A 19,215-nucleotide genomic window follows, 5' to 3' on the forward strand; every position below is an offset into this window, starting at 1 on the left:
TGGTCTAGTGGAAGGTGTCCCTGCCTGTGGCAGGCGGGTTGGAACTAGATGATCTTTAAGGTCCCTTCCAACTCAAACCAGTCTGTGATTCTATGATTCTATTTTGGCATGTTTCTCGTCTTTTATGGGATTGGAGGCTGTCTGTCAGGCATGCACGTCTGGGGGTTGCAAGGAGGTGGTGCAGCTGTCCTGGAGATGGGCCCAGAGCAGGCCAGAACAGAGCAGGCTGCAGGGCTGCATTTGTGGAAGCATCTTCATGGTGCCATTTCTGTACGGCTCAGTAACACGAATTTCTAACTGGCATTTTGTCTCGGCCGATCATCCCAAGGCGCCGGCCGGACTTTGAGCCTCGGAAGCCGGTACGAACGCTGTGTGAGCGCTCCCTCGTGTCGGGCCGGGCGGCGGGACGCAGCGAGCAGCCCGCGAGCGGGGCAGGCTGGCTGGGGTCCTGGAGGCGACCCGAAGCCTCGCTCCTTCCCCTCAGCCCAGCAGACCCCTGCCCACCCGGGGGGCGGCACGCAGGGGTGTCTGGATGCAGGATTACAGGATGCTACGGGACGTGTGTTTCATGACTTCTTCTCGGCTCACCAGCAGGCACCGGGCACAACGAGCAGTCCCCTCCCCAGAGCCGGCCGGGCTCGGGCAGAGGCACCGGTCAGAGGCTCCGACTGCCTCCAGGCCGCTCCTTCCCACGGCTCGAGCAGCACCGACACCGATACGAGCACGTTCTCGTGACCCACGGGCCCGTGTTCAGCCCCTTCTGCGCGGGGTGCGCGCCACTCCCCTCCCGCTCCACTCTGCGTCCCCGGTTGCGGTCCCGCCGGAGTCCGAGGAGGACGCGGCTGGTGCCCCCGCCCGCTCGGTGCCCGGCCCGCCGGCACCGGCGGCGGCTGGGCCGGGGAGCGAGGCCTCGCGGAGGCCCGGCGCGGGGTGAGGCCGCCTCGGCGCCAGGCGCGGTGCCGTCGGTGGCGCCGCCGCAGCGCGGGCGGGCTCGGCCCAGAGGCGCCGCGCTGCGCCGCGCCCAGCGGGGCCGAGGCGGGGCGCTGCGAAGGAGAAGCGGCCGCTCCGTGCCCGTTCAACGGTCGCTGGCTCCACAGGGCCGCTCTGCCCCGCCGCTCGATGGTCTTGGCGGAGCGTGCGGAGGCCCGGCGGGCCGCTCCGCGCCTGCGCGCCGCGCCCTCTCTAGCCGCGCCGCTCGCTGGTGGCGGGGCGGGGCCTCTCCGCCCCGCTCGGCGACGCGGCTCTATGGCGGTGGCGGTGCTGCGGTCGCTGGAGGCCCCGCCGGCGGAGCTGGCGCCTGCCGCCGCGCTGCTGCTGGCGCCGCCGCCGCTGTGCGCGGCGCTGCGCGGGCGGGGCGGCGGGCTGGTGCTGGCGGTGCGGCCGGCAGGCCGCGGCGGGGCGCAGGCCGTGCTGCTGAGCGCCGTGGCGCTGGAGGCGGGCGGGCGGCGGGGCGCGGAGCTGTGGCTGCGCGGGGCGCTGCTGCGGCGGCTGGGGCTGGCGGCCGGCCGGCGGGTGGCTGTGTGGCCGGTGCGCCGCCCGCCGGCGCTGGCCTGGGTGCTACTGGGGGCGGCGGGGCGGGCGGGGCGGCCGGCGGGCGGCACGGTGCTGGTGCGGCGGGGCGAGGCGCTGCCGGGGCCGGGCCCGGGGCCGGGCCCACTGGTGCTGGAGGCGCGGCCGGCGCTCCAGGGGTTGCTGGGCAACGGCACGCGCACTGCCCTCGCCCCTCCGCCGCCCCCCCCGCCGCGCGAGCCCGCCGGCGCCCCCTGCCGGCGCCCCGCCGCGCCGCCCCTCGTCTCCCGCTTCGCCGCAGCCGGCGGGCCCGGGGCGCGGGGGGCGGCGGAGCCGCGGCTGCGGGCGGCCCCTGGCAGCGGGGCAGGCGGCGGCGGAGCGGAGGTGTGGGTGAGCCGGCGCGGGCTGCTGGCGCTGGGGCTGTTCCAAGGGGAGTGGGTGAGGGTGAGCGCCGAGGGGGCGGCCCGCGAGCACCTGGCGGCGCTGCTGGCCCGGCCGCCGCCCTGGGAGTACCCGCGGGCCGCCCGCCGCGGGCCGCCCGATGGCGCCGCCCTGCTGGCCCCCGCCCTGGCCTTCAACCTGGGCTGCGACCCCGCCGCCACCGCCCAGCTCCGCCTGCGGGTGAGCCGGGGCCGGGGCCGGGCACCCCCGGGGGACGCGGAGGCCTCAGGGCCTTGGGGGGCCGGGCGGGGGGCGGCCGCGGGGTCTCACTGCACCCCTTCGCCTCTGCAGAGGTACGAAGGGTCCGGCGCTCGCGATGGGAAAGGCAGCCGGTCCCTGCTCTCCGTGCCCCCCTTCGCCAAGGAGCTGCACCTGGAGATCGTCCGCTCACCAGCCTACAGCGCCCAGGGAGGCTACGACCACGTCCTCTACAAGCACTTCGAAGTGTCCCGGTGAGCTGCCTGGGGAGGAGAGTGTTCGTGAGATGCACCCTCACTCCGTGTTTGTGGCACCCAGATCTGATACACACCAATGATGTGCATCATCAACACCTTAATGCAGATGCTGAGTAGTTTTAAAATATCCACTTGTACCATCTTCTCCTCATGAGCATGATTCACTTGCGCGCAACACCTCTTCTCCTGTCCTTCGGAAGTCATCTTCAAGTCTCCTTCCTCATGATCTACCATCCAATGCTGAGGGCTGCCAAGTGCTGCCCGCAAACCTCCAGTCTGGGGCATGTTCATAGCCCCAGTTTTCAGCTTTGAATTAAGTTGAGTAATCAAGAAACTGAATGTGTTGCCATCTTCTCTTGTGACACCTGCTCCCAAGCCTCTTTCATGTGGCTGTCGAGGCTTTCTGTTGGAATTATACTCAGCTGTTCCAGGGATAAGGAGGCTATTTTGTCTGGAAGAGACGTTCTTTAATGGCATTAATCTCCTATACCATTCCCTGAAGGTTCCCCTTAGTAGTCTGCATGCACCTACTCGCATCCAGTGCATGCTAAATTTTTAAGTGGCTATTTACAGTTTCATTTACAGCAAAGGAGTGAGTCGGTATGAATAGCTACATTCTTTTCTGTAAAAATGCATGTGGTATGGGGTGGGGAGGACACACGACCAGAAGGATTTACTCTCTTTCACTGGTGAAACTCCCGGTTTTTTTTGTAGGCTTGTCCAGGAGGGAGACATCCTGTGCATTCCCACGTTTGGATATGCTGAGTTTTTAGAAGTAAATGCAGACAAATTCCTGAGGTAGGCAGCAACAAACCGTGGCTCAATTACATGGATGCTGCAAGAGAAAAGATTCTTTTCTGCTATTGAGTCTCTTGAAACAGGACAGTTTATTCCATTCTGATCTGTCCCTGCAGTTTAGAGTTTATCTGCTTCTTATTTTAGGGGGAAGAGGGAAATGTTTTAGTTGGATTAAGGAGGGCTGCAGCTAAGAGGGAGGCCTCCCTTAGCTCACTCAAGTGGTCATGGAGGGAAGAAAGGAAAAAGAGAGAGAAAAATTGATGGGGAAGAAACGAAGAGGAGGAAGGGGTGGCCTGAGGACAGCCAGAAAGCAAAGTGGAAGTTGGACTTGTTCAACATGTGACAAAGGGTGAATATAAGCCCTTACAGTTCACATTAGAATAACTTTCTGTTTGGCCACCAATTCTGCCTTCCTTGGTTTTGCTCATATGGCTTTGAAACAGTTCTGTGCTAAATGAGAGAACATCACCTTTGTGTCAGAGTAGGGTTGCTTGCAGAGGGATTTGGCGGGTGTTAATATAAATGCTTCAGCTGGGTCACTGAGGGACCTGCCACGGGTAACTGAGGTGTGCGATGCGAAGAATTGCCTTGAGTCATTCATGCAGGATGTACCAGTGACATGTAACGCTGCTCAGCTCCGCTCTGTATTTTAAAATTTAATAGTTTTATAGCACTACTACAATGAGTATTTTCTAGGCTGTTTCTCAGAGGGAGGCAGGACCATAGGAAGCACAGCTCTTCTGTTTGTGGACTTATATATTAGCCCTGTGGTGAGCCAGAGAAGAGAGCAGAGTTTATGGGACCTAAAGAGCTCGGAACTGTGTTGGTGTGCAAGTGGTACAATTATTCAGAGGGTGGAGAAAATCCTGGAGAAAACCTCTGCAGATCCCTTAATCTATCCAGTGGGCTATCAATGTAGGAAGAAGTGGTTTTCCTGCGAGGTGTCTGGGGCGGGATGCTTGTAAGGCTCTCATGGTATTTGAGTGAGTCCTAGTCTGCAGCCTAGAGGACTCGGCACTGTAAGGTTTTACACGCTGCAGGTGAATCTCTGCGGAGCTGTAGTGAAGGAGCGATGGCAGAAGAGAGAATGTCTTGATAGATGAAATAAGGTTAGTACAGCTGTACTTGTGGACTGAGGCCACCAGAAGAAGCTGTCACTGTTGACAGTCCTGTTGGTCTGTCTGTCTGGACAGCACAGTGGGGTCCATAAAGGAGAGGGCAAGAGTATCTCTGCTTACCTGTGCCTTTCAGCTGTCTTCTTGTTGACAACTGTTGTGTTCCTGCCTTCAAGATCTTGACTCAACAATTCAGACTGCTGCTTTTCTTTTTACCTTAGGTGGCCAGAGCTTTACTTCAAAGTGAGGAAGATTTTAGTCATGGCGGAAGGCGAGCAGTCTGAGGGTTACCTGGTGGACACCCAGAACACCTCTCTCTATCTGGTAAGATGTCAGTGGAGAGCAGGGAGCGTGTACAGGAGATCTGAGGCTGAGGTTGCACTATGGATGATGAAGGTGCCTGTAGAGGCTTGTGTCTCCTGACACTGAAAAATGGCATTTCAGGACAGACTTTGTCACTTGCTACCTGTCTTTTCTTGGGCAGTGTTCCACAGAGTGCTATTTCCCTCCCTCACAGGTGGGTTCAACAAACAGTGCTGTCCCATCTGCCCCAGCCTATAACAGCCACGAGTTCTGGAGCAGTTTGTCTCCTGCAGGACTTTCTGATGTCCTGAAGCAGCTCTGTGATGCTCTTCGGCCTCACCTGAACGGTCGGTGAGTTAGAATTCCTTCTAGCAAGCCCCAGGAGAGCTGGGACCCTGCTCCCCGGTCACTGGGAGAACTGCCTCTGTGTTACAGGGCTAGTGCACTGAGCGGGGCTGGCAGCGTTCTCCTCTCAGGTCCAAGCGGCAGTGGGAAACTGGTGGCTGTCAGAGCTGTGTGTAGCTGCCTCAACCTCCACCTCTTCAAGGTAATTCGTCCTGCGGTCAATTGATTGGTGGATTTACAACATACAAAGAATTATGGAAATGTTCTTTAAGTTAGCCATACCAACACCCCTGATGCAACAATGACACAAGCCTACCTAGAGGCTGTTCCCGTGCACACGTGCAGACAAAAGGAGTCCGAGTATGCTGAGCTTAGCAGCTCGCTCTGGCACGGATTATGACCGCTAGTGGGCAGAACCTCAGAGCAACCATTTGGATCAGCCCAAAGGTCTGTCTAGCCCCCTGGCCTGTGTCTGATATTGGCCAGTAACAGATGCTCAGGAAGAGAGCATAAGCGTGAAGAGATGTTTCCTCTGGCATGTACCTTCCAGTGCTCTGGAATCAGTAATTTAGAGATGTCTTGGCCCAAGGTGTGCATTTGTACCTTTCTTTGCTGACTCTTGCTATTATTGCTGTCAGTCTGATGTACTTTACACAGTTGTATTTCAGCAGACTGACTTCCTGTCATTTGATAGGGCATTGAGTTGATACTGTACCCCGGAGGGTGGCAGTAACTAAAATACATTGAGAGAAATTAGAGACGTGATGAGGGCAGGAATTGCAGTGGCATTGGGTGTTTTCCATTGTCCCCGCATAGGCTGGGCTAAACACATGTTGGCAAGTGAGGCAGAGATGGTGCTGAGATCTTCTGTAGCTGGGTGGGAAGCCTAGAAAATAAATGCAGCCCTTCTTGGTTTGGTAACAGCATATGTGCTAGATCTGATTCTAAACCTCACGGCCTGTAGAAGAGCTGCCCTGTAACTGTGTTCACATTCACCACCACCCACCACCCCACCAAGAGCAAAAAATGGTAGATTTCAAGCTGACTGTCACCAGTCAGTATCAAGAATTTGGTTTTATGTCAATGACTCCATGAAAACTTGGGCTCTGTTCTCCATATATGTCAAAAATAAGATCATATTTTAGGAAACAAACTCAAGAGTAGGTGCTGCTGCTGTGCAGATCTGTGTCTTGCTGCAGCTTTAATATCATGCACTGTTCTGGTGTCCCCATTGCAAAAGCATAAAGCTGAACTGGAAAAATTCAGAGGACACTGGGGAAGATCAGGGCTCTAGACCAATTTCTGTGTGGTGAACAGCTGAACAGGCTCTTCAGCTTGAAAAATAGAGAACTTAGGGAGAGTTTGATAGAGGTTTACAAGATCTTGAGTGGTCAGCAGAGAGTGGAAAGTGTTTACTTTGTGCCAGGACAAGGCCTGGGGCTGACAGATGAAGCTAGTGGGAACAGGAAAGCTAAAGGATATGGTTCTTTGTGTAGGTAAGAGTATTTGGAGGAGAAATCTACTGTTATGAAACCACATCTGACTGGGAAAATCTGTTTTGGTGGGAACGGTAGGTACCTGGAAGAGGACTGAGGGAAGAGGGTTGTATGTGCTTACCCTAATCTTACTCTTTCTTAAGCAGCCACTTGTGGTCATGCTTAGAGACAAAATAGCAGGCTAAATGGACTCTTAGTCTGAACCAGTACAGCCATTCCTATGTTCTTACAGCTGTGGCTGTACTGCGTAAGCTTCATGGCCAAAATGAGGTTTGGCCCCTGTCTCTGCCCAGCACCGGAGGTTCTGGGCACCAAGGTTGTCTTCGCTGACTTGTTAAAAATAGTATTTTCCTTCTGCACGCTCCTTTTGTTAACTCTGACAGTCTGGGTGTATCCTGCAAATTCTTTAATCTCCTCGGATCTGTAGAGTTACGTTTGCAAAAGTGAGGGGATTGGAAGTCACATGCTGACTTTTCTAGGAGAGTTTCTGAAACTCTGAAAGGACTTGGAGGAAGAAAGATGGAAAGAAGAGAGCTGGAAGGTTCCTTTCTGTGGAAGGAAAACAAGCTTGCTCCTTTTTTTGTGGGTATTTCTAGAGCAAATGCATAGAAAACAAGCTAAGCATTTTGGATATTTGGGTTTTCTTCTTCTGTTTAAAAGTTGGGTCCTGTTAAGCTGACATTGCTCTCTTTAACTGATCTTTTCTATGCAAGGGAAGCCGTAACAGTGGGTCAGTGGGGGAGGTAGATACAGCCTTGGCCAGCTGCTGTGCAGCTCATCTGCTGGACATGATCCTTAGTGGTGCTGAGCTCTTACTCTTCTGCAGATGTACCATGAATCTTGAGACCCAGTGCAAGTGTACAGAGACTTCACAGTATCTTCAGATCCATGTATAGGATGTGTTTGGGAGCACTGTGGCACTGCCACGCCCTGGCAGGTTGCCTCAGGTGATGTGCAAGGCTACAGCTCTGGTTTTGGCCTGGTGTGCTGCTTTTAAAGACTAACACTCTTTCTATTGAAGCCAGAGGTATTTTCTATCCATCTTATTCTGCTGTCCCAGCTTTGACACTCTCCCCTCCTTTTCTCACTGACTGCAATGCTTACGTTACCGTTCCACGTTCTCTTCCCTTCCTCTGGCTGTTCTGCCTGCTCTCCTACCAGGACACAATAATTCTCCCCCACTGTAATCTCCACCACTTGACGATCAGCAGGTTTTTGTCCTGTCTCTCTGCCCTTCTGTACTTGCATACAGATACTGCTGCCAGCTCTAACTCCTGTTTTTTTTCTATAGTACATGGAGCACAGGAGTTCCTCTGCTCTGTGTCCCTGTCCTTACCCTTTATGTCAGCTCTTGAAGCTGTGGCGTTCTCCCTGCTCCAAGCTACCCTTTCCAAGGGTGAGGCCCAGGGAATCCCAGAGATGATTTGGCTCTCCCTGCACAACCTTGCAGCACCAGGAGGCAGCACTGCCTGTTTCCAGCAGTGTTCAAGCTGCTGTTCAAGGCTCACCAGTCACCTCTCTCTTTTGGATGACTTCATCAAGTGTTTGCTTTGTAAACAGTGTCTGGGCTTCTAGCTACCTCTAACATTTTTTTTTTCCTCCCCTTACCTTCTGCCTTGCTCTTGCACTTTGAGCCTGTGCAGCAGTGGGTTGAACAGTTTCCTGAGTCTCCCCCTCTGCTCTTTGCACTGTTCCTCCGAGACACCTTGTTCTCCCTGTCTTGGCCTCTTCCACAGCTCTCCCATCCCTTCCAGCTTAGGTTACTGAGCTGTGACATCCACTATATCGACTTCTCCCATCCCTTGGCCTCACCTCTTTCAGACAAGACCCTCCTGCCCCCCTCATCTTCTGCAGAGAAGCAAGAAACAGACGTTTTTCCATGCCAGAGTCCTGAATGTGTCTATTTTGAATATGTCCTGAATGTGTCTATTTTGAATATGTCCTGAATGTGTCTATTTTATGTCTCTGGGAAACATCCGCTTAGATCTCCTTTCAGCTGTGAATTGCCTGTGGAAAGCTTTGTGGAAGTGAACGTTGTCCTGGGTCCCCCAGCTGTCCATGTTGCAACTGCTGCAGACTGCGTGTTGTGTGGTCTGTCTCGCAGGTTGATTGTGTTAGTTTGTGCAGTGACACCAGTGGAGCCACAGAGGAGAAAGTACAGATGGCCTTCGCCCAGGCCCAGCAGTATCATCCGTGTGTGCTCCTGCTGAAAGACATCGAGGTGCTTGGCAGAGACCGGGACAGGCTAGGAGAGGACCCCAGGGTCATTGCCACTCTGAGACAGCTGCTCCTGGACACAGACCCAGCACTGAGGTATTGAACCTGCACGATTGCTGTGGGCATTTGAGGTGATTATTTACTTCTGCCATTCCTAGGGCAGCAGTGACTGTTACATCAAGGTCACTGATTGCTAGCATGCCCTGTTTTATTTTTAATCCAGTGGAGTCTCTCCCAGACTTGCTTTGTTTATTTCAGAGGGCCCTTGTTCTTCCAGTTTAGTGGCAGAGGGAATCAGGAAGCTTTGTTGTCTGAAGGTGGTTTCTGAGTTGTTCAGATGAGCAAACATGGCATGTTGGCTGTGAGGCATGCCAAGGGTCGCAGGGACCCCAGAAGGGAGCTCGACCACGGGAGAATCTTGAGGCCGATGACAAATACCAAGGCACAGAGAGGGGGATATCAAGTGAAGAAATAAGATGTCATTTGAAGGGCCTTGACTTGGAGACAGGGCTCACAAAGCAGTTCAAGGGCAAGCCAGAGGAGAGTGGCTGCAAGACACCTTGGCCAGTATGTGCACATTTCTCAGAGGAAAGGCTGGCCTTTGGAGAGTGACTTGGGGGGGGCGTGATGGCAATGTAAGAGGGAAGCTTCCAGCATTCAAGGTCAGGTTGGACGGGGCTCTGAGCAACCTGATCTAGTTAAAGATGTCCCTGCTCATTGCAGGGGAGTTGGACTAGATGACCTTTAAAGGTCCCTTCAACCCAAAGTGTTCTGTGACTCTATGATAGAGCTGAGACCATGCACTGTCCCCCTTTTCTCAACAGCCACCCTGTCTTGGTGATTGGCACAACTTGCAGACCCCAGGATATTCCTACAGACGTGCAAACTGCTTTCCTTCACGAGGTGAAAATTGAAGCCCCTTCAGAAGAGCAAAGGAGGTCAATGCTGAGCATGCTGACTGCCAGTCTGCCTCTGGGCAAAGAAGTGAGCCTATCCAAGCTGGCCCGCAGGACTGCAGTGAGTGAAACCACAGCAGCATGTGGGGATGGGCAGGCCAGGAGTGCTGGGCCAACCTCCCCTACCTGGCCATGGAGCAAGGGGGCAATTCCCACAGCCCAGTCAACTTCGTCAGTGGTTAACCCTGGTCCTCAGACGTCATCTTTAACTGCAGATTCCTAGTGCCTAAGGATTGCACACCTTTTGCAGAGGTGTTGGCTGATGCTCAGCTCAGCTACAAGGCAGAGCCAATAGAAAAAAAGAAGCTAGAGCCTTAACCAGGGCACAGAAGCTCAAAGAACAGCTCTGCGAGGAACTTTTCTGCATACACCTTTTATGGCCTAGCTGGAGCTGTGGTCAGGGACTGAACTGATGCTGTTTGTTTCCACATTCACAGGGTTTTGTGCTGGGAGATCTCTGTGCCTTGTTGTCCCACAGCAGCCGGGCTGCTTGTGCCCGCATCCAGGCCTTGAGGTAGCACAGGCAACAGGGCAGGAGGTGGGGGAGGGCAAGGGCTGCAGCCAGCCTGATAATGCCAGGAGTGGGGCAGAGCCTGAGACCTTCCCTTCTCTTTCTATGCCAGTTTTCCAGGCGGACTGAGCAAGGAAGTGGAGAGAGATTTTTGCACTGCTGGGTTCCCAGTGCTTGAGGAGGATTTCAGTGCTGCGCTGGACCAGCTGCACAACACCCATTCACAGGCAGTGGGAGCCCTGAAGGTAGGATGCTGGGGCAGAGGAGCAGGGGTTGGTTCTCTAGAGCTATATGGCTCAAGGTGCCTCTCACAGACCTTGCCAGACAGGGCTGTGCTGTGGCAGGTCACTACCTGCTGCATCCTTCCACGTATTCCCCCAGCCTTGGGTGGAAAACAGTCCCATGGTGGGCTTTCCCCTACGAGTGCTTTTCACCCTCTTGGCTTTGAACTTGCTCAGGGAAGCCCTCCTCTAATTGGAGATGGCTTCATTGGCTTGTGCCACAGGGGTGCCAGCTGTGTAGCTCAGCCTTTCGAGAGGCAGAGGCAACCGCAGGCTGGCTGCCTCACTGAGGAACCAGCCACGTCACGTATGGGAACAAAGAGCCTGGGGCATAAGCTGGTGAGAGAGTTTCCCCACATGTGTGAGAAGCCTTATACTCGATCCCTGGCCTTGGATGCTGCTCGAGCTGGCACGGTCTTTTCTGACAGCTGGGGCAGTTTGAAGAGCTGGGGGTTCTTCAGGGAAAGGGACATGTGGTGTCAGAGAAAACCAGCAGAGTCAGCTTCTCGGGAGGGGCATCTCTGGCAGCTCAGCACCCAGGGATACAGTGTTTGGTGTTTTTGCTGGGTATCGTGGTGTTAGGAGCAAGTGAAGTGATTAGAGCCTCTTCTCCATGCTCTCGGGCATGAATGACAGATCTCAGCACAGGACAGGAAACGCTGGCCTTGGAGCAGTTATTCTGGTGGCTTCCCCAGCCGCCCACTTGCAGTCCTGCCCTAGCAGGATGACACCTTGCTGGTGTCATCATCCAGGAGCTACTCTGGGACTCAATTCATTCATAAATTTACTAGAGACTGAAACAAGCTCTGCCTTGAGGTGTGTTTGCCAAGTTTGCTATAAGACAAATAATAACCATAGAGCATGCTCGGCAATGAGCTGTGTGAATGGGAGCTACTTTTGTTTGTATTTTACAATCCTTTATCAATTTCTTAGTAATTGGCTGGGGTTCAGAAAGCCCATTAACAGACCTGGATACTCTCAACATACGTAACTTTCAATTCCCTGCTTGCATTTTCTGGTTAGTCACACGTTTGTTTGCGGTTACAGCTTGAGCCTCCTAAAGAGAACTAATTTCAAACCTCCAGTTGCTAGCAGTGTCTGCAGCATGTCCTAGACTTACGATGTTCTTCCCTGAAAACAACCTTGCTGCAGTTTTCCAGCTCCTGTGCTGATGTCTGTAGAGCTTTTTCTAGTGAGGCAGTATAAGCAAGAGTGCAGGGGACAGGGCAACTCTTCCATTCATCGGCACTGAAGAAGGAGGGCCTGTGACCTTTTGCTTTAAAAGATTTTTTTTCTTGGAAATCCTTATCTTGTCTGACCTGATTTTCCTGGTGGACTTGCCGCACAGCTGGAGAAACAGCATGAGATAACATCATCTCAAGTAGAGAAGGAAGGAGAGCCAGTTGGCTGAGGGGGAAAGAATTTTGCTCTGGCCTATTTTTCAACTCCCCATTTGTGCTGGCACCTGTTCCCCACCCAGCCAGCAGCTGGGAGGAAGTGTTTTGGGGCTTTGCTTTCTCTGTATTTTCCCAGGAGAGCTGCTCTGACTCTCAGGAGGATCTGTCATGCAGACTGTGGCATTCCTGCGATTTGTTTTGCTCAGCATAAATAACGACGCTGGCATGGCTCACCCCTCTCAAGTTTGCTGTCTTTCCTCTCTTCGCCATGATCCCTTGCTGTTTGCAGCTGACTCCATCCCTATCTATTTCTTATAAGCATCCATGGACTTTGTTCTTGCATCCCCCCTTGCAGCTCGTTTTCTGTACAGTGTCCTCCAGGATGTCTGTCTCTCACATCTTCCTTCACATGACAGAGGTCCCTAGTAGCCCAGGTTTTGTCACTCTAGTGTGAAGCCCTTGCACAGTCTTACTGCCCTGGGGGACAAGGTATCCTGAACACAAGTAGCTTATAATTGCTAGGTCCGGGTTTCCTTTATTTTGTTTAATGTTTTTCTTTCTTATTTTTACCTTCCCTCATGTGTCTCAAGGGCTGTCAGCAGCAGGGCTCTCTCCCCACAAAGCTGCAGGCAACCCTGGTAGATACTTTCCCCGGGGTGTTTTTGCTGACAAGTGATATGAGGCACAAGGGAGGATTGGAGACGAGGCGGCATGCTGCGAGCACAGCTTGCCTGGGGACACGTGCAGGTTGTTTTCCCCATTGCAAAGCTCAGAAGAGGGGGAACGTGGATGCTGGGGGATCCCGCAGCAGGGATGTCTGGGTGGTGCAGTGCGGGGCTGACTTCCTGCACAGCCAAACACACCTGAGGGCACAAGGGGCTGATGACTTAGTACCCCACTGGAGCAGAAGCTGCCCAGGCCACTTGGGGCTCAGGAAGGAGTGCTGACAGGGACCCTCCCTCTCTTGGCAGATCCCCTCCGTGTCCTGGCAGGATGTTGGTGGGCTCCAGGAGGTGAAGAAGGAGATCCTGGACACAATCCAGTTGCCCCTGGAGCACCCAGAGCTGCTGTCACTGGGTCTGTGCCGCTCTGGTCTGCTGCTGTATGGGCCTCCGGGGACAGGGAAGACCTTGCTGGCAAAAGCCGTGGCAACGACATGCACCATGACGTTCCTTAGGTGAAGACTGGGGGGGCCAGGCAACGGGACTGACCTTCTCCTGGCAGTAGATGGGCATGCTCTAACCGCCTCCCTCTTCTCCTTGCCCCACAGCGTGAAAGGGCCAGAACTCATCAACATGTACATTGGGCAAAGCGAGGAGAACGTGCGTAACGGTGAGCAGATGCGTCCTGCTCCTGCCTGTGGGAAGATGCGGCTTTTCTGTGGTGCTGGAGGGAAGGAGGCAGTGCTTAAACCCCTCTTCCCAACTCCCACCCACAGCTGCCAGCAAGGACACGAACCCAACTCTCTCCTACACCCAGTCTGTTCCCTGCCTCCCTGCAGCTTCCCCTCCTGCTCTCTCTGCTCCTGTCGCTCTTGTCCCTGGTGTTCCTGATGGGACAGCAGCCCCTCAGAGACACAGCTGAGCCTCGGGGCCCATAGTGCTGGGTGCTGCCTGTCCCTGCTCCCACTGAGCCACTCAGGCAGGAGCAGATGGTGGTGGTGAGGCAGTGGGCAGCTGGTTTCTATCCACAGCTCTTCCCTCCTGATGATGTAGCAGGTCCTGTTGCTGTTGACTGCTCCTCCAGGTCTTTCTCACCTTTTGTGCTGTCTCCTCCCAGTGTTTGCCAGAGCCAGGGCAGCTGCTCCCTGCATTATCTTCTTTGATGAACTGGATTCCCTGGCCCCCAGTCGTGGGCGGAGTGGAGATTCAGGGGGCGTAATGGACAGGTGAGTGAGCATCATGTGTCCTTGGGAGAGCTGCATACCTGCCTCAACTGGGGGACTGCACAGGATTGCCCTGTGAGGCAGAGTCCATCCCAACTCTCTCTACTCTTTCCCTCCCTGCTCCCTTCAGCTCCTCTGTGTGGCCTGTCTCCTCTCTCTGGACATTAGTACTGCTGTTTGCATTGCCGCAGATTGCCGATTGCCCAAGCTTGTTGTGCAAACGTTTGGTTAAGACAGAGTCTCCTCCAGCTGCTTCTGTGGCTGCCAGCTGCTCCCTTTGGCCTCTCCAAGGTCATCCTTCACACCCCTGCCGTGCTTGCCTCCTATTAGCTGCTGTTTCCCTGTGGTGGGAAATCTTTCAGGTGCCTCTGGTAGTAGCAAAGTATGTACAGCTTGGAGACACCCAGAAACAGGGTTATTTTCCCCAGGCCTCTTCTGCTGAGCTGATAGTCCCCATCCAGTCTTTCTCTCCATCCATGAGGGGTTCTGCAGAGTTTTCCAGTGACACCATGTGCTCTCGGTGTCCATCTTTACACACACAGTCCAGCAGCTCCGAAAGGGGCTGGGTATGGTGCCCGTTGGTTGCCTCAGGTAATCCCAGAACCTGGTGGAGATATCCCCGTTCCAGGAGGTCTGTGCAGCGCTGAAGTATTGTGCTGCCAGACCAGCTTAAGCCCCGTGGCCACAGAACTAGATCTGCAACATGTGCTGTTCACCGCCCTGAGGACTGGTTGACAGCTTCACTGGCCTGCCAGAGTGTCCACAGCATGGGCTGCGTGGGCAGTCTTGCAGCTGAACTTGCTGGGCAGTACCACATGGCGGGGAGAGTTCGGACCAGCCAGCCCACCTGAGCGGGGAACCTGAGCCATAGCCATGCATGCCTGCCTGTGTATGGTCTGTGTTGCCAGTGTCTGATAGCAAGTATAAGCACATGTGGCCATCCTGGAAGGGTTCAGAGCCAAGCACAGGCCTGAACAACTGTCTTGGTACCGTGGGTTTGCACTCACCTTGCAATGAGCCCACAGGCTCGCTGGCTGTGCTCAAACGCAGAAGTCTGGATGGCTGTGTCAGGGCTCTTCAGGGAAAAGAAATATGAGCTGAAGTCCAAGACGTGGACCTGCCAGTGGCCTCGCTTATTCCTCTTTTCATTTAGTGGCCAAGGGTGACAGTGGGTGACATCCCAAGGCCTAGTTGTGAGCATCCTGTCTTGCTCCCTGCAGAGTTGTCTCACAGCTCCTGGCTGAGCTTGATGGCCTTCATTCTGCCAGAGAGGTATTTGTCATTGGAGCTACAAACAGGCCTGACCTCCTGGACCCAGCTCTGCTCCGGCCAGGCAGGTATGTTGCATCCTACCCTGCTTTGCTCCAGGGTAGTTCCTCAGAGCTCCTCAGGCAGTGATGAGGTGGACTCTGTCCCCAACACGTTCCCTCCACAAAGACTGTTCCTAAAGCCCCCTGACCCTGGCTTGTGGGAGAGATAGGAAGCCAAGAGGAGGCCAGTACCTATGGCTGTAGCAGCAGCACAAGATAGCACTGCTTGTTACCCACCTCCTCTTTGGTTATTGCCCCAGCAGCATGCAGGGCAATAAGGGACCTGCTGTAGCACCAAACTGGTGGGTGGAATTGGTCCCTCAGGGCCTGTTATGCAGAGCTGCCCTCCAGCCTGTCCTCATGCCTGTGGCTTGCCCATCCTGGGGCAGGACTCTGGATCTGCTGTTGTTGGACCTCACGTGGTTCCTGTCAGCCCCTTTCTCCAGCCTGCCCCGTCCCTCTGAAGAGCAACCCTGCCCTCCAGCACATCATTGACTGCTCCCCGCCCCCTGCCCAAGCTTTCTTATCATCCATGAACTTGGCAGCAAAAGGAGCTGCCCCAGGGCCACCCTTCACGGGGTTGAGCACCAGTGGCAGGTTTGTCTTGGCCTGTTCTCGACTGTCACTTCTTTCTGCTGACAGGTTTGACAAGCTGGTCTATGTGGGCATAAACGAAGACCGGGAGTCACAGCTGCAGGTGCTGAGTGCCGTCACCAGGAAGTGAGTGACCCTGTGCTCTCGCAGCAGCCTTCCACCACCCTCCAATGGGTCACAGCCTTCCTGGGGTTAATGCATAGTGTGCTCCAGCTTGGCTTCATGTCTGAGCCCTGGGGAGCACCTGAGTCACTGACCACAGCCAGCAGGTAGGGGAAGAGGAGGGGCAACTTCCCGAAGCAGAACTGGGGCTGTTTTTCCTACAAGATGGGAGCAGCTCAGCTGACTGTCCAGGTGGAGGGATTGGTAGAGTTCTCCAGTCATTGTGCCCACATGCTCTTCTTGAGGAGCTCAGCCAGATCTTAACAGTGTGATGAGACTGCAGCATACCAACACGGCAGGCAGCTCCTATTTGCTTCCTGCAAGAGTTCCCCTAGCACATCTCCTGCTGTTTCCAGGTCCAAGGGTGAAGGCAGCTCTGTTTGCCTCACTGCCTCTCCTCCTGTCATGCTGAGGGGTGTTCAGCCTGTGCTCTGGGTGTCTTTCCCAACACTGGCTGTGTGGGATCACTGAGCAGCGGGGTTTGGCTGCTTCCCCAGCTGCTCTGGGCTCCTGAGAGCGTCTCTGGAGGGAGAAAAGCAAGCCCTGCAATTCAGGTGCAGAGGTGCCACCCACCACAGCTGGGTGAGCAGCTGTGAATCTGCCTCTGCAGGGACTTTCTGTCATGGATAGCTGTGATCGCTGCCGCCTTTTGACAGTAAGCTAGCAGGAGAGGCGAGAGCGTGGGCTGACTGCAAGCATCTTCACACTGCATGGCTTGGCAATAGTGCCCTCCAGCACCACGCTGCTGTCCGTGCTGAAGGAGGCTCACTGTCTGCAGCGTGGCTCTGATGGGATGGTTTGGTGTTACGGTGGTTTGTACTGCCTGTAATTAAATGTGCTCTTATCCAGCCCTGGCTGTAGGCTGTTCCCAGGTGTGTGGAACACTTATTTTCTCTGAGTGAGAACTCAAAGTTGCTTTTGATCCTACTTAGCAGGAGAGAGGACCTTGTTGTGGGGATGTTTCAAAGAGAAGTGACTGCCTTGAAAAACCAAACCAACCAACCCCTTTAATTTTTTGGAGCACACAGAGCATAGTCCAGAAGCGGCTAAGCACGGGGCCTCCAATTCCTCCTGCTCAGTCACACTGGCTGCCACGTCTCTCCTGGTCTGTTTTTTCTGTGGCTTTTACACCTGCATTTTTTCTCGTGGCAGATTTAAACTGGATCCTTCTGTGAGTCTCACCACCATCCTAGAAAAATGCCCAGCTCAGCTGACAGGAGCAGACATCTACGCCCTGTGCTCGGATGCCATGATGTGTGCTGTCAAACGCAAGGTGGAATGGATTGAGGAAGGTAGGAGCCTGGCCCCTACCTACCCCACGTGTTGGGGTGGCCCAGCACAGGGGCAGAGAGGAGAGTTACCACTACTGGTAACTGGGCTTTGTGAGAAGAGCCCCGACAGCTTTGGGATCATGTCTGGATGCTGGGCTCTGGGTTACTGGCATGCAGGCAGTTTCTGCAGATGTGATCATCTGCACCTCCAGTGCTTGGCCCCGGGGGGAAGGAGAGAGACACAGTTTTTCCTTCCAGTCTCTGGTGACTGGAGAGGAGGCTGTTGGAACTTGCCAGCTGCCCCTGTGCGTGGCTCTCAGCCCTTTCCTGTTCTCTGTCTCATGCAGGGCTGGATACTGAGAGCTCTGCTCTGATCCTGACCATGGAAGACTTCCTGCAGGCTGCTGCGAGGTTGCAGCCGTCGGTCTCTGAACAGGAGCTGCTCAGGTACAGACTCATCCAGCAGAAGTTTGCTGCCTGCTAACGCTTAGCAGAGCTGGGACTGGAGGAGTGATGGGGACGGTGTGTTAAGGGGTGTGAGAGAACAGGCACCCACAGGCACCCACCTGCTCTTCTCTGATGTCTCCTGGGCCCTCTTCTTTTGAGCCTGGGTGAAAAAAATGGCTGTGCAGTTTCTTGAACCAAAGCCTGGTGGAAGCACTGCTCTGCTCAGCCAAGCCGGTGGTGGGTTTTGTAACAGTTCTTCACATCTCAGGGAGTACTTTGTGGCTGCCAGGAGCATACCAGGGTGACTTCCCCACGGGGAGGAAGCAGAGTCTCGTGGTTGTGGGCAATGTAGGAGTGTCTCCATGGGTGACAGAGCATGTGTGGGGCGGCAAGGCCCAAACTGCACCTGGTTTGGCAGCAAGAGGGGGGCTGGAGGCAGTTGCTTTTTGGGGTGTCAGCCCCCAGTGAGGGGTGCTGGCCAGAGGGCAGCAGGACACAGGGCACTGCTGCTGCAGCTGGCCTGGGCTTCACATGATCTCTGAATAAATACAAGTTTTCGGCACTATGTATTCACTGCCTGGCCTCAGGTCTTTGCTTGCGGATGGTGGCTGTGGGCTCGGAAAGGTCCCTGCAAGCCCCCGGGCTTGCTGGGTGTGGCAGAGAAACTGGTGTCCTCCAGGTAGAGGAGGGGGGGGAGCACACCTGCAAACAGGGCTGGGGCCACCCTCCTCTGGCAAAGGGTGCCATGATGGCTGGAGCCCACAGTGGGTGAAGAAAGGGGGGGCGTGGGACAGGACAGAAGGAACTTCCCACCGGATACTAGGAAAGACTTCTCACAGGGAGAGGGAGAGCTCCAGCCTTGGAAATACTCAGCCCTTGGCTGGAGCAGCCCCTAGCTGCCCTGTCTGTGCTGACCTGTGCCGAGCGCCAGTTGGCCCAGACCCCCTGAAGTCCTGTCTCGCCTACCTCTGCAGCCTCGCAGCAGCTGCCGGCACAACCCTGCGTGCCCTGCTTCCTGCCTTTGCCAAGGATGCCAAATAACTCCACACTTGAGCCGCGTGTGGCAGCCAGCTGGCCCGTAGCTGCCTCTGCCAGGTCCCTGAAGCTGCGGTGCACGGGCAGCCAGCCCCACATTAAGCCAGGGGCCAGCGTGTGCCCCAGCCCACGGGGTCGTTGCAGTCGCATCCCTGAACCAAGCGTGGGTGTCGAGGACTGGCTCCCCACTGCGCTCCTCCCCGCAGGGCCAGTGCTCCAGCAGCTGCAGAATTGCCCTGCACGAAGGCCTGGCTGCCGTGTGCCTCCAGCCCTGTTGCTCCGTCTCTGGCATCCAAGCGTGTTCGGGCAGAGCTGGCCCTGACCACAAGGCGCTGCTGGATCTGGCCTCCACCTCTTCCCCAGGGCGGACGAGGAGGGAGCTGCAGCCACAGCAAAAGCGCTGGTGGGGTGTGGGGTGCCTCCCCAGCCTGGGAGCCCCGGCGGCGGGGAGGGGGAGGTGGGGTGGGCACCCCTCGATGGTGCTGAGGCGTGTCAAGAAAAGGGGCCAGCACCCATTTTTTGGGGGGGAGGGCTTTGCAAGGGAGAAAAACTGGTTGCAGTACATCCATGTGAGCAGTGCTGCAGCAGGCTTAGCAGGGATGTGCAGCCACACAGGAGCCAGCCCACCCTTTCCCGTGTTTCAAGGGGAGCCCCAAGCCCCCCATCCCAGGCATGGCCAGCACCTGC

At 55.4% G+C, this 19,215-nt stretch overlaps 1 protein-coding gene across 1 annotated transcript; it reads left to right on the forward strand.

Moving 5' to 3' along the window:
- Positions 1 to 1,245: 1,245 nt before the first annotated feature.
- On the forward strand, positions 1,246 to 18,062 carry PEX6 (peroxisomal biogenesis factor 6). Its single transcript, XM_068397916.1, has 17 exons — positions 1,246 to 2,130; positions 2,242 to 2,402; positions 3,120 to 3,203; positions 4,540 to 4,642; positions 4,836 to 4,972; positions 5,057 to 5,168; positions 8,567 to 8,775; positions 9,504 to 9,696; positions 10,073 to 10,149; positions 10,259 to 10,391; positions 12,796 to 13,001; positions 13,095 to 13,156; positions 13,604 to 13,712; positions 14,930 to 15,046; positions 15,662 to 15,739; positions 16,928 to 17,067; positions 17,394 to 18,062. Exons 1-17 carry the CDS (start codon positions 1,246 to 1,248, stop codon positions 17,528 to 17,530), a joined length of 2,943 nt encoding a protein of 980 aa, XP_068254017.1. The 3' UTR covers positions 17,531 to 18,062.
- The last annotated feature ends 1,153 nt before the right edge of the window (positions 18,063 to 19,215 follow it).

Source organism: Nyctibius grandis, chromosome 1 (assembly GCF_013368605.1).
Source record: "Nyctibius grandis isolate bNycGra1 chromosome 1, bNycGra1.pri, whole genome shotgun sequence".
Lineage (NCBI taxonomy): Eukaryota > Metazoa > Chordata > Aves > Nyctibiiformes > Nyctibiidae > Nyctibius > Nyctibius grandis.

Excerpts from the sequence above, each read along its gene's own strand:
- PEX6 (XM_068397916.1), top strand. The coding sequence starts at position 1,246 with ATGGCGGTGGCGGTGCTGCGGTCGCTGGAGGCCCCGCCGGCGGAGCTG. Across the intron at positions 2,131-2,241 it reads CCGCCCAGCTCCGCCTGCGG|AGGTACGAAGGGTCCGGCGC; the intron begins GTGAGCCGGGGC and ends TCGCCTCTGCAG. Across the intron at positions 10,150-10,258 it reads GCCCGCATCCAGGCCTTGAG|TTTTCCAGGCGGACTGAGCA; the intron begins GTAGCACAGGCA and ends TTTCTATGCCAG.